The following is a 14,888-nucleotide window of genomic DNA, read 5'->3' on the forward strand; positions in this document are numbered from 1 at the left end:
GTTAAAATAACTTTCTGTTTTTCTGCAGTCTCTTTCTCTTTCTTAGGATCACATATGGTGCATGGGTCATTGGAGGTTTTCATTAGAAGCAGACATCCTACCAGAGAGTTAATGTATTTGAAAAAGGCTTTATTCATCCTTTCAGCCATAGGAACAGGAATGAGGATTCACATTGGAACACAATAGAACCAGAAAAGATACCAGAGCAGACAACTCTGCTGTGTTGAAGGAATGTTTCCTTTCACTTTGTGTCTTGACCGAATAAACTTATTTTTCAGACCTTATTCAGCAACAGTTCAATTTCCTTATCAATGTGTGTGATGCATAGTTGAGGAACTGGACACAGGTTATACTATCCTTTTATGAGGTTTCCAACTGAAAGACAGCCATAGAGTTACAGGTCTCGGAGATTCCAAAGTTTGATTGTTTTTTTAAAAAATCTTTGTCTAGGTGAAGAACAAGTGTGCATCTCTGAGAGACGACGGGCCTTGTCGAGGATCTTTTATGGCCCCGCTGGGTACTTCAGTCAGCCTGATTTGTTTTCTGTGCCAGATAAGCAGTCGGAAAAAAAGACAGTCTTCTCAAAACCCTGCCCTCCCTCCTTCAAGGAGCTGTTTTTGGACTCTGGATTGTCATCCCCAGTTGCACAAAGCCCGTATGCCAGCCAGATTCCTGAGCTAGAAACCACCCTGAGTGAAGCCATCACTGGGATGTTCCCATCAAGGGAACTGGCTCAAGCGGCACTGCAATTTACTGCCAATCCAAAGCGTTTCCAAGAAAATCTCTTTGGAGGAAGGTTCTTGAAGAATTTGATCCAGTTTAACTTCACAGGGGCACTTGGCACTAGTGGGAAATACAGCATTGTCCAGTTTTTCCCACAGCAGGATGTGGCAGAGAGGGATAACAATTCCAGCCTTCTGGATTCAGCTGAGGCATTGTCATTGGACGTATCAAAGGGGACCTCCATTTTGAGTAAACCTCTTGTAGGCAGCTTCGGCCGCACAGTAACTCTACAGGACAATCAGAACATGATGAAATTCCTTTCCTCTGTCCTGGAATTACCAGAGTTCTTTACTTTTCTTCAGCAAGTGATTTCTGTCCCCAAAAGTGTTGCTGAAGATTTAGGTGAAGTGGTGAAACTATCATTGGGATTCAAAGACTGTGGTGAGTTGCCAAGGGACCTGTTTGTTCCAACATGCACCAAGGAGGGGAGGTATGAGGAAGTTCAGTGCTATGCAGGAGAGTGCTGGTGTTTGGACACTTCAGGTAAGGAAGTTCCAGGCTCAAGAGTTCAAGGCAAACGTCCAAGGTGCCCCACTGATTGTGAGAAGCAACGGAGAAACCTGCAAAACTTGAAACAAAGCCTGCCTGCAGGATCAGATCTTTTTATTCCCTCGTGTACGGAGGATGGAGACTTTCTGTCACTCCAGTGTTATGGGACAAATTGCTTCTGTGTTGATTTGAATGGCAAGACTATTCCAGGAATAAGGGGAAAAGTTGGAGAGCTGATGCAATGTAAGTCCTAGAGACTGGGAATTTAAAATGCTTTCTTATTGTATTGGAATTTCATGATTCTTTCTTCATATCTATTTATATCTTAAAATGTATGTATACAAACAATATTGTCCCTTAACAGGAAAGCAAGTCAGGCCTATAGTTGCAGGGGAACAGTGGGAAATACAGTGTATGTAAACCTTGATATCCCAAGCCCTAAAGATGGTCCCCTTTTCTTTCAGTGTGTAGGGTAGGCATGCTCAAAACAGAGGAGCCTGAGGTCTTGCCTTGTTAATAAGCATGTCATTGGTATATGTCTGTACTTAAGTGTGTATAACACCCGTGATGCCCGTGCGACCTGAAGCATCTGTGTAACTGGATGTGACCCATGCTGAGTGAAAAAGCCCTTTTACTTCCAGAACCAAGTCAGCTGGGCACAGTCACTGGCTCATCCTCGTCCTGAGAACTGAAGAGCTTCAGAGCTTTGAACCATGAACCTCTTTTAGTCTTTTAGCTTAAGAATATATCCCCCACTTGGTAGGATGTCACAGGAGTCTAAATGTAGGAGAAGAATTGAAAGGCTAATATGTTTCTCATAAAGGTCATGCAGTCAGGCCTGAAAAGTGTCACAAATGACTTGTCAGCCATCAGCTTGGCATTGCAACTTCCTTAGAGACTGAACTGCCTCTTCTTGCCCTTCTATTAATGTAATACAAAAGAGGAAGGAAGCACATAGGCCTGGGATATTTGTCTTCCAAGCTTCTGCGAACTGAAAATGGCACATCAACAGGGAGAACAGACCAAGAGAAGAGCCTGCTTCTCATTTTGGAGGCAATAGCAGAGTATCCAGCAGATGATAGTGGTACATAGTGAAGGAGCTCCTTTGAATCGCAGTGTGCAAGTGGGGAATTTATAGCAATGATCTGAATTGGTAGGGGATTTATATCTAGCAACCCATCTGTAGTGCAATCAAAAATAAACAGGTCCCTAATTCTCTGGCGCTCAAAAGGAGATGAGCTCCTGTATTTGCTATGTTTGTAGAGCTGCTGGGTGGCAAAATGAAATTGACAAGCTCACTCCAGGATGGTATTTTTGTGTTCAGCTGTAATATTCAGAAGAGAATAGGGAAAGAGGACAACAGAATCTGAAAATTTTGGTTTGATCCAAGGGGAAGTAAAATCAGTTTTATTCCGCTGTTCAGATGGTGGTTTTTGCAGGGATTGGCTGAATAAGGACTAACTGCCAGATGATCAAGTGTATTAGAAATATTTAGTTGATGTGAACAGATTCAGGAAGACATTTAGTGACATCAAACACCTATCCCCTCCAGTAAGAAGCACAGGCACCTAATGTGCTCACATGCTGTTAAAAATCATAGCTATGTGCATTTTTCAGTGCTTGTGAGCCTTTGGAAATCTTACCCTGGTTCAGCATAGGAGCTTAAGGACATTGAACCTCTTAATAACAGCCCAGAAATGTTGTTGTTAGTATTGGGATAAGGGACCAAGTTTTAGTAATGGTGTTTATAGCACCAGGGGGAAGGAGGTATTGTATATCTTCCGTGCATTCATAACACAGTGCTGTGCATGTTTTTCTTTTCCCCAGGCCCAAGTGCTTGCCAAGTAATAGCTGGTGCGGAGTTTCTGAAGGCTGTGGAACTCCTGTTGTCAGATCCCAGTGGTCTGTCTCAGCTCTCCAGCATTTACCTCCCGCAGTGCGATGCTGGTGGTGCCTGGAGGCAGGTGCAGTGCAGCGGCCCCCCTGAGCAAGCCTTTGAGTGGTACGAGAGGTGGATCGCAGAGAACAATGAAGGCAAACCCCTGCCCATTGCTGACCTGTTGAACGTCATAACTGGGTATAAAGAGGTGTCTTCCAAAGGCTTTTCAGCTTTTATTAAAGCTTTGTATGAGGCTGGCCACCAGAACGTCTTCCCGGCATTCACCACATATTCCTCCTTCACTGATCTCCCACCTGAAGTACTGGAAGGAAACGTGACCTATGCATCTGAGAACATTCTACTAGATCCGTATACATTCTGGCAGCTTCTGAATGAGCAGTTGACCTATTACCCAGGACCATACACTGATTTCAGCACTCCATTAAGCCACTTTGAATTCCGTGATTGTTGGTGTGTTGATAGCAAAGGAAAAGAGCTGCAAGGAACAAAGGCAGAAGTGAACCACATCCCAGCATGTAAGTAACAGAATTTCTGGCACATAAGTAGCAATTTCTCATCTTTTCTTTTATGCCACAAGAGGAAAATCTCAGGAGGACTACAAAGATGTCATGAGGTTATGCAGGGAGACAATTGGAAGGTCCAAAGCTCAACTAGAACTTAATGTGGCTACTGCTGTAAACAACAATTAAAAAATGTTTCTATGAATACATTAGCAACAAAAGGAGAGCTAAGGAGAATCTCCATCCCTTATTGGATGTGTAGTGACAAACACACTGGGTGTGTAGTGATGAGGGAAACATAGTGAAAAGGATGAGGAAAAGTTGAGGTACTTAATGTCTTCTTTACCTCAGTTTTTAATTGTAAGGCCAGTTGCTCTCAGAGTGCTCAGCCACCTGGGAAGACAGGGATGGGGAGCAGAATAAGCCCACCATAATCCAAAGGGAAATGGTTAGTGACCTGCTACACCACTTAAATGCACACAAGTCTATAAGGCCAGATGGGATCCACCTGAGGGTCCTGAGGGAACTGGCAGAAGCCACTTTCCATCATTTACCAGCAGTCCTGGCAAACTGGGGAGGTCCCTGTTGACTAGAGGACAGCAAATGATACTACTTGCCTTAAAATGAGGCAAGAAGAATTTACTGTTTTTCACTGCACAGTCAAGAGTAACAGGTATCTCCTAGCTGTCACTAGGAGAAGAGTGAGGCCACCACTGTAGTTTGGTAAGACCTCTGTCTAGACAATTCCACCAAAGCTGTTGGGCTCTCTTTGGGACTACTCCCAAAGTACGCAGATGACCTGTATTATAAATGTAGTCACTAAAACCATTCTTATCACATAGTAAGTTTCCAGCTAGGAGGAAGAGAAAGGACAATGAATAGCAAACTTCCAAATGGGCAAGGAGTGCCAGAGATACCAGTCCTGTCGACAAATGGGGAATAAAGGGGACAAAGCAGATTAGCAGAGTTATTTTAGTGGAGAAGCCTTCATTGAGCTGGCTTGCTGTGTTGAACTGCCATATCTGAGTCAGTAAGCGGACAGGACAAGTGTTATCTGTCACTCTGGATCCAAGGGTTTCCTTTCTCACACTCTTCTCATTATCCAGTTTTTTATGACAATGAGGGACAGTTCTGTAGGGATGTATAATTCCATTTGTAACTGATGATGAAGAGGTAATTTAAAATTACCAAGGCTTTGGCCCAAGTCTCGGAGAATGTTTGGATGATTCCTGGTACTCTTGGTTATATTACTAAATGTTGATGAGACTCGTTTTCTTGCTTTTTGAAGCAATTCAAAATCAAGCAAGTGCAGGAGAAAACAGAAGATACTAATTAGAAGACCAGTTAGTTTTCACATGCAAATCTTTATTGGATATAAATGAAAGACACTGAAATACCCTCTGTTTCTACAGGTCCTGGTATATGTGAAAGTGTTAAGCAGGAAGCTATAAAATTTGTGGAGGAGGCAGAGCAGCTCATCCTAGCATCAAATAGTTCCCACTTCCCATTTGGAGAAAGCTTCTTGATGGCAAAGGGGATACAGCTCACAGACAGTGACCTTCTACGTTCTGCTCAGCCCTATGAGTCAGAGGTGGTAGTCTCCGAAAACCTGTTATCGGGCAGTGACTATGCTCTCCAGCTGGCTGCACAGTCAGGTAGGTGAAAGAGAGATGAAAGCTTCGTTAAATGGATTAATGTCTAGAATCTGTGCAAGAGTATTATATGTAAAATTCAACTTTGATGAAAAACAGGTGTAACTTGGCAAGTGTCATTACTCAGTGTAATTAAACTGCCCATCCAAGGACTGATTTCAGGTGTCTTATATGTATGAGACCATGCATATGTAAGATCTGAACACCTACCAGCCTTGATGTACTTGCAGCCTTTGTTAATGTCCCTTCTAAAGTGCAGGGAACAATCAGGTGTTTACAAACATGCACGTTTAAAAGATGTCTTTTTAGATTGGCCACTAATATCTTTCTTTTACTTATCTTTTGTAGCCTTGCACTTCTACTGGCGGAGTCACTTTACTTCAAAACGTTCTGCTGGGGAAGCAACGCGGTTGGGATTTCTCCCTTACATCCCACAATGTGATGGCCTGGGAAACTGGGAGCCAACTCAGTGCTATGAGAGCACAGGTGAGCAGTTGCTAACAAGCTACTCTGGGCTATCTGAACAAAGAAAACCAAAGCAGAATTCTAATAAAAAGATGGAAGACCTGTGTAGCCAAACTGGAGAGAGGCTAAGTCATCTACAAGATGGGTGGAAAATTGACTGGAGTGAGGGACTCGAGTGGCAGCTCATTGGGGTGTTGCTTGCTGATAGCTGTGTTCCTTGGGCATCAGTTCAGGGGCTGGCATTGCTCAATGACTTCATTAATAACCAGGAAGATGTGATGGAGTTCACTCTCAGCAAGTGTGTGAATGATACCAAATAGCTGGGAGTAGATGATACACTGCAGGATAGGGTTGCAATGGAAGACTCTCACCAGAGATGCTACATTTCCATTCTCACCTCTGCTCTCAGGTCTTGTCTACCTATCTCTGGGTAGCAGAGTTAAGTGTGACTTAGATTTACTGCCTGCTTCCTATAGTGCTGCTGAGGATGAAGATCTTCCCAATATGCAACAAAGCATATTGCAGTACAATGGCTAAAATAAAGCTGCTTTTTTTCCCTGGCCAGGTCATTGCTGGTGTGTGGATGAGAGAGGACGTTACGTCATGGATTCCTTGGTCTCACGTTCAGCAGAACTTCCCAAATGTCAGTTGGTTTTTCTTCTTAAATATTTGTCTTTGTCTGTTCTTACAAATTTTAATATTTATTGAAAATTCTGGTATGAATGCACGAAGCAAAGCTTGTTTCTAACCATTACAAGAAGCAAAAAGGAATTTTATGCTTGTTTTGCTAATTCATTTAACTCCACTATGTGAGATTTTGGCTTGCATGATTTGAGAACCCTCTACTGTTGGTGGCCCTGATTGAGCAGGGTGGGTTGGACCACATGTCCAACCAGATATCTCCAGAGATCCTTTCCAACCTCAACCATTCTGTGATTCTGTGGTTATCAAACACCAATTGGGAATTCCCCGCCTGAGGCTGTAGCAGAGCCTAATGGAGCTGGGCTGTGCGAGGGAGCTGGGGAATGTACCACTTTCTCTACCCTAGGTTTGAGAACCTGATTTTATTTTAACATGTGTATGTTTTCCCTCTTACAGGCCAGACGTCATGTCAGCGATCTCGAACCAATGCCTTGATTTCCAGCTGGAGACAGAGTGGTTCCAAGCTGGGTGCCTCCACAGCAGATCTATTTGCCCCCTACTGCCTTGAGGTGATTTCACATGTCTGAGGGAGGAAAAAACCAAACCTCCCCAGTTTAGCTTACACCATGCCAAAGACCCTTACAGTGTCAGTCTATGCTTGTTAAGCATTCCTTGTGCTCAAAGAAAAGGGAAAGAAAACAAACAACAGACCTTGCCCTGCATGAGGCAGAATTTAAATAGCTTTGAGATGAGGACTGGGAGTAGGAAGCTCTGAACCTCCCTACGCTGCCCTCCTGCAGGGTGGCTCTGCTGAGTCCTTTAGCAGGGCTGTGCTTAAAAGGCACAACTTAAATGACTGGCATTTGGGGGGCTCTTTCTTCCTGAGCTGTGGGAGAATGTGAGGACAAGAGAAAGTTGGATGCAGGTATCCCAGAATAGGGTCTGTGGTGCTTTGGAAACATGGTAGTGAGTAGGGTAGAGCACCAAGATGGGCAAGGAACAGAAATTTCAAACCAAGATCATACCAGAACTTTATCTCAGTTTGTATTCTCAGTTTGTATACTACTTTCCTCAGGGCTTGATCTGTGTATTAAATTAGGTAGACTGTATTTTAATATTTTATGTTTCTTCTCAATGTGCTTTATTAATGGAATGTAATTATAATCAACTATTTTAACGTACCTTTGAGGTATGGATTGCGGTGTGTCTGTATTAATATACGTTGCTCTTCAATGGCATGTAATTGATTCTTTGTAGACAGGAGAATACGCTGTGCTACAGAGATCCGACACAGATACTTGGTGTGTAGATCCTGCGTCAGGAGAAGTATTTCAGCGCAGCAGCGAAGATTTGGATGGCAATCCTGCGTGTGAGTAATGCTTTACCCGCAGCCTGTGACACTAGTGGCAATGCCTCACAATTTGTAGTATGTTTACTTTCCATAATGATGCCTATGAAAACACAGGGGACTTACAGTTTAATTCCCCACTGATATGGTACATACAGTCAACATGTCAACATCAAAAAGGTGCCTAAAAATAGTTATCCTTTGCTTTCATACCACCAGAAATAAATGAGTCTAGACAAATGGATGAAGAAACTTCCATACTTTTTTTTTTCCTTCCATTTCTTACCACCACAGAAAATTCTTTGGGCTCACAGATGAGTTTTCTAAAGCAGTGAATCCTGAACTATGGGAACTGGGCCACATGCAGTGAGTCTATTTTACATGGTCCACAACTGCTCCAGAGAATGCTATTAGGTCTATCATATTTTCGTATTATCTTCAAATAAGGACAGAGAACTGTTGAGGTCTCATAGGAGATGGTTGATCTATTTAAAAATGTAAATAATCATATTATTACATTTTAAATTACTTTACTCAAAAATTCTTACTAAAAAGATTATTTTTAAAAATTTAAAATACCGGCATCTAAATGATGAACTATCAAATCTATGTCAAAAAAATATGCAAATCTATAATAAGTATCAGTATTTTCTCAACTATTTTATTGATGCAAACCCATATAACTTTAACTTTAATCTTTAGAAAGTAACATGGGTTTTCTAGTGAAAGTAAAATTCCACATTTCCATAATGATTCAAATTATTTATGGTTTCATGGTCACTTATCCTTCTTCCTTCTAATAAAACATTTTCTATGTTTTATTTTCTGTGCTGTCATTTTATAATGAAAGCACTGCTATTAAAATATTTAGGACAATTCTGTACATTAGTATAGTTCATCTCTGCAGATAATCAGTTTATTGTCTTCTCTTCTGTTTCTTGCAATGAATTTCTCTCTTTAAAGGTCCTAGTGTCTGTAATATGCTGAAGTCTAAAACTGCCTTAAGAGAAGCTGGCAAAGGCTACATCCCACAATGTGAAGGGGACAAGGGGACTTTCTCACCCGTGCAGTGCAGTCAGGATCAAGAGAGCTGCTGGTGTGTCTTTGAGAATGGAGAAGAGGTGCCAGGGACACGAGTAAGCGGAGGAAGACCTGTATGTGCAAGTGAGTTCCTGCTTGAGGCACGTTGCTTCTGAGCAAATCCAGCTCTGGAACTTGACCTACCTCCAAACTTTTTCCAGTATTTAGTTGCATTTAATCTTCTTTGTTCAGACCTTTATAGAGACTTTTGCTCGAGCAGTATGCTTTGTGTAATAGCAGATTTCAGATCTCCCTGGGCACAGTGTCCAGTTTTCTCCAAGTACTTTGTCAGGGAGAAAAGAGAAAGAGAATGGATCTTTGATTTTCCCTTATTCATAAAATTGGTTAAATCAAAGCAGTTGAGCTATAAAACTAGAAAGTCAATCTGTACAGCTTGCTGCAACCTTGAACCTTTTCCAGTCTGAGCTGGCTCTGGGATTAAAAGCCATTCAATCGACTAAAATAAAATTTGAAAAATGTATGCTTCTGCTATTCCTACTCTTGGCTTGTAACCAGAGTTGTGTAAAGGATGTGCCAAAACACTACATATTCATGGAGTATTTCCTGCATGACCAGAGCTGTGAAGCACTGGAATTCACTCATAGTTTCCAGTGAGGTGTCCAAATGGGAGACTTTTGGATAAATTTAATTTACAATGACCTTCATACACCTCCCCATCACTGAAGTGAAGAAAAACAAATTAAACTTTCTACAAGGCTATGCTCCAAAGTGTAATGGTTAGTGGAAACTTGAGTTGCAAAAAGAAAACCTTCAAGTCATGACTGCAGGGCACTACTGTTTCCATAGTTCTGTTGGGTTTTTTTAAATGAGAGCTGCTGGTAGATTTAGGAAAAAGAGACCACATGTTAAGAAATGGTGTCAGTTTCCTTTTGTGATTCTGCTATATAAAGAGCAATATGTGGTCGCCAACCAAATACCTGATTGTGTCAGCCCAACTGGCTGTAAGGCATTTTAATAGATTAGATAGGTCCTCAGCCAACTTCAAAACCACCGCCAACATCATCTTTGAACTCTCTTGTCCCAATAGAGAGATATACAGATGGGATTGTAGGAGAAGCCACAGGGAGACCCCATGCATTGTGGTGGTGTGTGGAGATGCCCAACAGAGCTCTGAAGGAATGACCTCCAGAGCTAATGTTGTGTAGCCATGTGAGCATAGCAATCCAATAGAGGTTTCTACCTCTTCAGAGAAGCAGAGCTGATCAGTCTGACAAGTACAGTGCTGCTCCCATCCTCTTTCAGGTTATGGGATAGTATCTGCGGGATGTGGGGCTGTGTGATATTTCTTTTGTTTGGACCCGCTGGAGGAACTCAGTGTGGCAGTCAGCAGTCAGCAGTACAGATTGACATTCCCATAGACTCTGAAGGTGAACAGGGAAAAGTGGAAGTGTTTCTTGTAGGCCAGAGAAAAGTCAGAACTAGTTGTAAATGTTAAGTCCTTGATATGTCTTCCTCTCCATGAAAGCTCATCTTCTGGATTTCCCCCTAAATTCCAAGGGAATTTGTGGAATATGTTCATTTTTTGTGCTCATCTGATATTTCTTGCAAAGCTGTACTTTTTCTAGAGGAAATAGTGACTGAGTGATTAATGACCTTTCTTTTTTCAAATGAAAAAAGACTGAGCTGAGAGAGATAACTGCTTAGAAAATACAGTGGAAACCTGGCTTTACTGAAAGCTATCTGTTATTTTCTGCATAGAAATACCATTGAAATAATCTTTAATGATTTTCCTGGATTTTGAAATAGCAATGGAACTTTTTCATGCTAAACAACTTAGTTATTGTGTAAGAATAAAGACGCAAAAGTTATTTTTCCCTTCAGTCCATCCAGTCTTATAATTCTACTCCTGGGAACTGCTAATAATTGTTCAGGGAAAAGGGAAGAGAGTACTGTCTCACTGTCTTGGAGATCTTGTCTATCAGCAAAAGAAGCTGTTGTGGTGGAGAAATATGATAAACTTCTCTTCCAACATGAGAACAGATAGCTGTAAACAGCAAGTAATAACTTCACAGTGCCCAGTGCATGCAATGAGGTTTTCATTAGCTTAATCATTTCCATCAGAGGTAGAATCCAACTTTTTCTAGTTAACATGCACCGGAGAGATGATGCCAAGTATCCTAGCAGTCCTCACATGAGTCTCCCATCCTCATGCTCACTTTCCACAGCTCTCAGTGGAGATAGAGGAGAGAAAGAAGAGAAGGTCCTGGAACAATAATTACCTTGTGTAAAACTTTAGCAACACCTATGAAAGAAGTGTCAATATTCAACTGGATTCTGATTCACAACTACAAGACTGAGAAACTGGGTCAGAAATAGAAGAATGACAGTGGCGCAGGCTTGATAACGATAGTAAATGAGATGACATCTGTAGAGAGATAAATGAGCAAATTACTGATTGTGAACTGAAGCCTGTGAACCACACTGGGAAACCACCCATCACTTATATTTTGGGGGCTGGTTATTTCCCTAGTTCACACACCAACTCTCATTGCAACAGACAGTAAAAGACTGTAGCAGCAGACAGCTGAGACTGGATTTGACTTGCTGGGTATAGAAATTTGTTGCAACAATAAAGAGACCACAGACTGATTTTTACATACTTTGTATAAAGAGATGTTAATGTAATTTACCTATAATGGTGGATGCAGTTTGCATCGGACAAGATAAGTATTACCACCTCTTTTATAATGATACATCATTATCCGAAAATCTCAGGAGGTTTATTAAAAATTTGTTAAGCAATGACACCAGGTTTCGACCCTGACTGAAAAAGAGGCTGGATACAGACTCAATGAGTGAAGAGGAGGAATATACTGCCCCCATTTACAGAGTTATTGCAGAAAAGATGCTGTAAAAGAGACTTGGAAAAAAATCCATTTGGCAATTCAGAGAGATAGATACGAAAACCTTTTATTTTGGCATTGAAAATGCTCAGAGTTGGAAAACAAAGATACATTGTGCACCCTGGATCCCAAATTCATCCTGCAAGGTTTTAAGTTTTAATTGAAGTGGCTGTTAAGTTAAATAATTAATCTTGATATCTCCATCAGAAGGAGAGAGAGAGGCTGCTCACACTTGAGCCATCAGCAGTGTTTGCCTTTCTCCAGTGACTAGGGAGGTTGGGACTGATCTGAACACTGATATTTGGAAAATGATTTATGCATACACCAAGCAAGTGACTTGTATGAGATGAGAACAGCTTTATCTTTATTTCTGGGTGAGGAAGTTTTTTTTTTTTTTTCCCTTTCTATGGTCTGTAGAACTCAGAAGTGTTTAGCAATAACTAGAAACATTCAGCAATTAAGTTGGGGTTCGGCTAATATTGAGTCAATAGGTTTGTACTGATTAGAAATTAATTATCATTGTAATTAGTCTGCTATAAAAGTCTATTACAGTGTGCTAGTAGAGTTAAAATGACTGTATTGATGCTGAGTGAGTTGATAGGGTAAACTTTGTGCTCCAACTCCAAAGCTCTATGCTACAGTTAAGAACCTGCTGGATCACCAGAAGCATCCTGGTGCTGCTGAAGACACCTCAGTCATGAGCTCCTAATCTTAAAGTTTTCAATCTTCACTCTAAAGGGAATCGAAACCCTTTTTTTCCCACCCTGCCTATTACCACTGGCAGTCTTTTGTAAAGGTTTGTTCTGCTGATGGTTAGAAAACTTCTTCTAGTTTCGTGCTTCAATTTATTCAGACTGTTTTAAAATTATCTGTTCTTATAAACCATGCATGTAGCTTTTTGGACCCAATGTGTTACCCATCAAAGTCAATATGTGTCTTTTCATCACCTTTAGTAAACTGAACCATGCTGACCATCAAACCAGATCCAAGTTGAGATGAGTGGGACATGCACAGTGTCCTGCCCAAGTTTTCTCTGTTGATGTGAGGGTCATGAGAAATTTTACTAGAAGCGCTTCATAGTATGCCACTAATATATCCCCTTTCTCATGTGTCCAAAGGTCCGCAGTGTGCTCTGCCGTTTGGTGCCTCATCTGTTCTCAACGGAGCTGTATTTTGTGAAAACATTTCTGAGGAAACTTCGAGTGTTCAGCAGTGTTGGCTGGTGTGTCGCCAGGGCTTCCACAGCTCCTCGTCCAGCACGTCGTTTCAGTGTGATGCACAGCAGCGGCGATGGGTCTCAGCTGCCCCGCTCTACCAGGCCTGCCAGAGTATGTCTGAGCTGCCCCATGGTTGGGAAGGGCAGAGAGCAATGTAAATAGATTACAAAAATGCTACTGCGTGAATGACAATAGTGGGACACAACAGTTATATGGGAGTTGCTAAATTAAGGTGCAGTAGATCAGCCCTGTCTTTTGCCATCTTCATCTCTGTCTCTTGGCTGGCTTCTGTGCCAGAAACAGCCCTGCTTTTCTGTAAAAATATAGCTATAAATAGTTATTCAATCTATATGCAGATTTTTCTTTGCAAGTTAAAAAGATGCTGGCACCATAAAGTGATTCTGATGGAACCACTTAGTCCTGGAGGAACAGATGAGCACCAGATGTTTGAATTTGGCAGAACTTGACTGTTTATTTGCATAATCAAGTCACTGTTACTTCTGCATCTTTTCGCAGCAGGCTGTTCTTTAGGATTATTGTTATCTTTGTAGGCTGACTTGTGGTATTTTTCAAATCATTTTTCTTTCAAGAAAAAAATGACACTTTAAATCTTGAAAGAATCAGTTGTCTATTCACAGCTCATGTAACTGGATATTAATGTTGGCCTTTTCAATTATCTCAAACAGAGATACATTCTGATCAAAATGGAAATTTGTGGCAGTGCTGAACTTTGAGAAATGCAGAGCTTGATGCCAAATTTGCAGCTACTTTTCATCTGCAGAATGGGTTAAACCATCCTGGAAACCTCTGTATTGACACATTTCCAGTTGTACCCCATGTCTTCTATTCCAAATGTAAATTATCTCTAAATTTAAATTTCAGACGGAAACTTTTGTTTGTCTGTAATCATGTTTGCTAGGTTCTTGTAGCATGTTATGAAGTAACTTTCATGTTTGATGATGGCAGTTGAATAACTGTTTACAAGGAGTGTGTGGCAATCTGAATACAAGCTGCCATTTAATGCAAACTAAGGACTTCCCACAGTAATTTGTGTTTGAAATAGAGCATCCTTTTAAGGAGAGAGAAAAAATCCCAACACATCTGAAGGCAATTGAATAAACTTCATGATAATGGAGAATTAACCACAACACTTAGCAATTTGTTCCACTGGATAATTACCCACACTCATAAAAATCTTATTTCCTCTTCCTTATGTGTACACTTAGAGATTGTGGTTAAGTCAGGTCTTAACTACTCCCTGATAAACTAAACAGATAGAGGGCTTTGTGCCTTGTGGAAGAAGCAGGCTTTTGTGTCCTCTGGTTCCTCCCACCATTCTCCTTGGATGCTCTCCAGGCTTTCCCACGCTCATTTTGGGAATGAGGGGCAGGGAATTGTGCTCCAGCAGTGACACTTTTAAGTGATTCAGGAAGGGTCTGTAGGGGAGGTGAATGAGGGAGAGCTCTGCTGCTTCTCCAGGCTGGTGGGGTAAGAGCCAGCTCCATTCAGAGGTGACATGACAGCATGACCTCTGTGCTGAATCTGAGGTAACAAACCCTCCGTGAAGCCTACCATCAGCTAAACTCCAGTGGAGACAAGAACTCTGCATCTTTTTTTTTTTTTTTTTTTTTTTTTTTTTTTTTCAAAAAAAAAAAAAAAAAAAAAAAAAAAAAAAAAAAAAAAAAGTTCTAGGAAAAATATTAAACCCTTTTCATTTTGTAGCCAAAATCTTTCATCTAGAGCACCACAAAGCAGGCAAAGCATTAGCTCTCAGTTTTCATAGTAAGTGAACAGGGTCAGACCCTGCTGTAACTCAGAGAAAGACTTGCCAGATCCTCTTCTGTCGGATGGAATAGTTGAAACGTAGCCAATGACTTCAACATTTACAAATGAAAACATATTATAGATCAAGAACTTTGGCTTTTTTTTTTTTTTTTTTTTTTTTTTT

At 41.1% G+C, this 14,888-nt stretch overlaps 1 protein-coding gene across 1 annotated transcript in view; it reads left to right on the plus strand.

Annotated features, from left to right (window-relative positions):
* Positions 1 to 14,888, plus strand: part of TG (thyroglobulin) — a 150,501-nt gene that overhangs the window by 13,586 nt on the left and 122,027 nt on the right. The window contains exons 9-17 of the mRNA XM_014965221.1: positions 451 to 1,515; positions 3,100 to 3,687; positions 5,085 to 5,327; positions 5,673 to 5,810; positions 6,355 to 6,432; positions 6,888 to 7,000; positions 7,689 to 7,800; positions 8,743 to 8,943; positions 12,842 to 13,051. Of these exons, the coding sequence (XP_014820707.1) occupies positions 451 to 1,515; positions 3,100 to 3,687; positions 5,085 to 5,327; positions 5,673 to 5,810; positions 6,355 to 6,432; positions 6,888 to 7,000; positions 7,689 to 7,800; positions 8,743 to 8,943; positions 12,842 to 13,051 (2,748 nt within the window). The remainder of the gene's footprint in view (positions 1 to 450; positions 1,516 to 3,099; positions 3,688 to 5,084; positions 5,328 to 5,672; positions 5,811 to 6,354; positions 6,433 to 6,887; positions 7,001 to 7,688; positions 7,801 to 8,742; positions 8,944 to 12,841; positions 13,052 to 14,888) is intronic.

The sequence above is a fragment of the Calidris pugnax genome, unplaced genomic scaffold (genome assembly GCF_001431845.1).
Source record: "Calidris pugnax isolate Ruff unplaced genomic scaffold, ASM143184v1 scaffold41, whole genome shotgun sequence".
Lineage (NCBI taxonomy): Eukaryota > Metazoa > Chordata > Aves > Charadriiformes > Scolopacidae > Calidris > Calidris pugnax.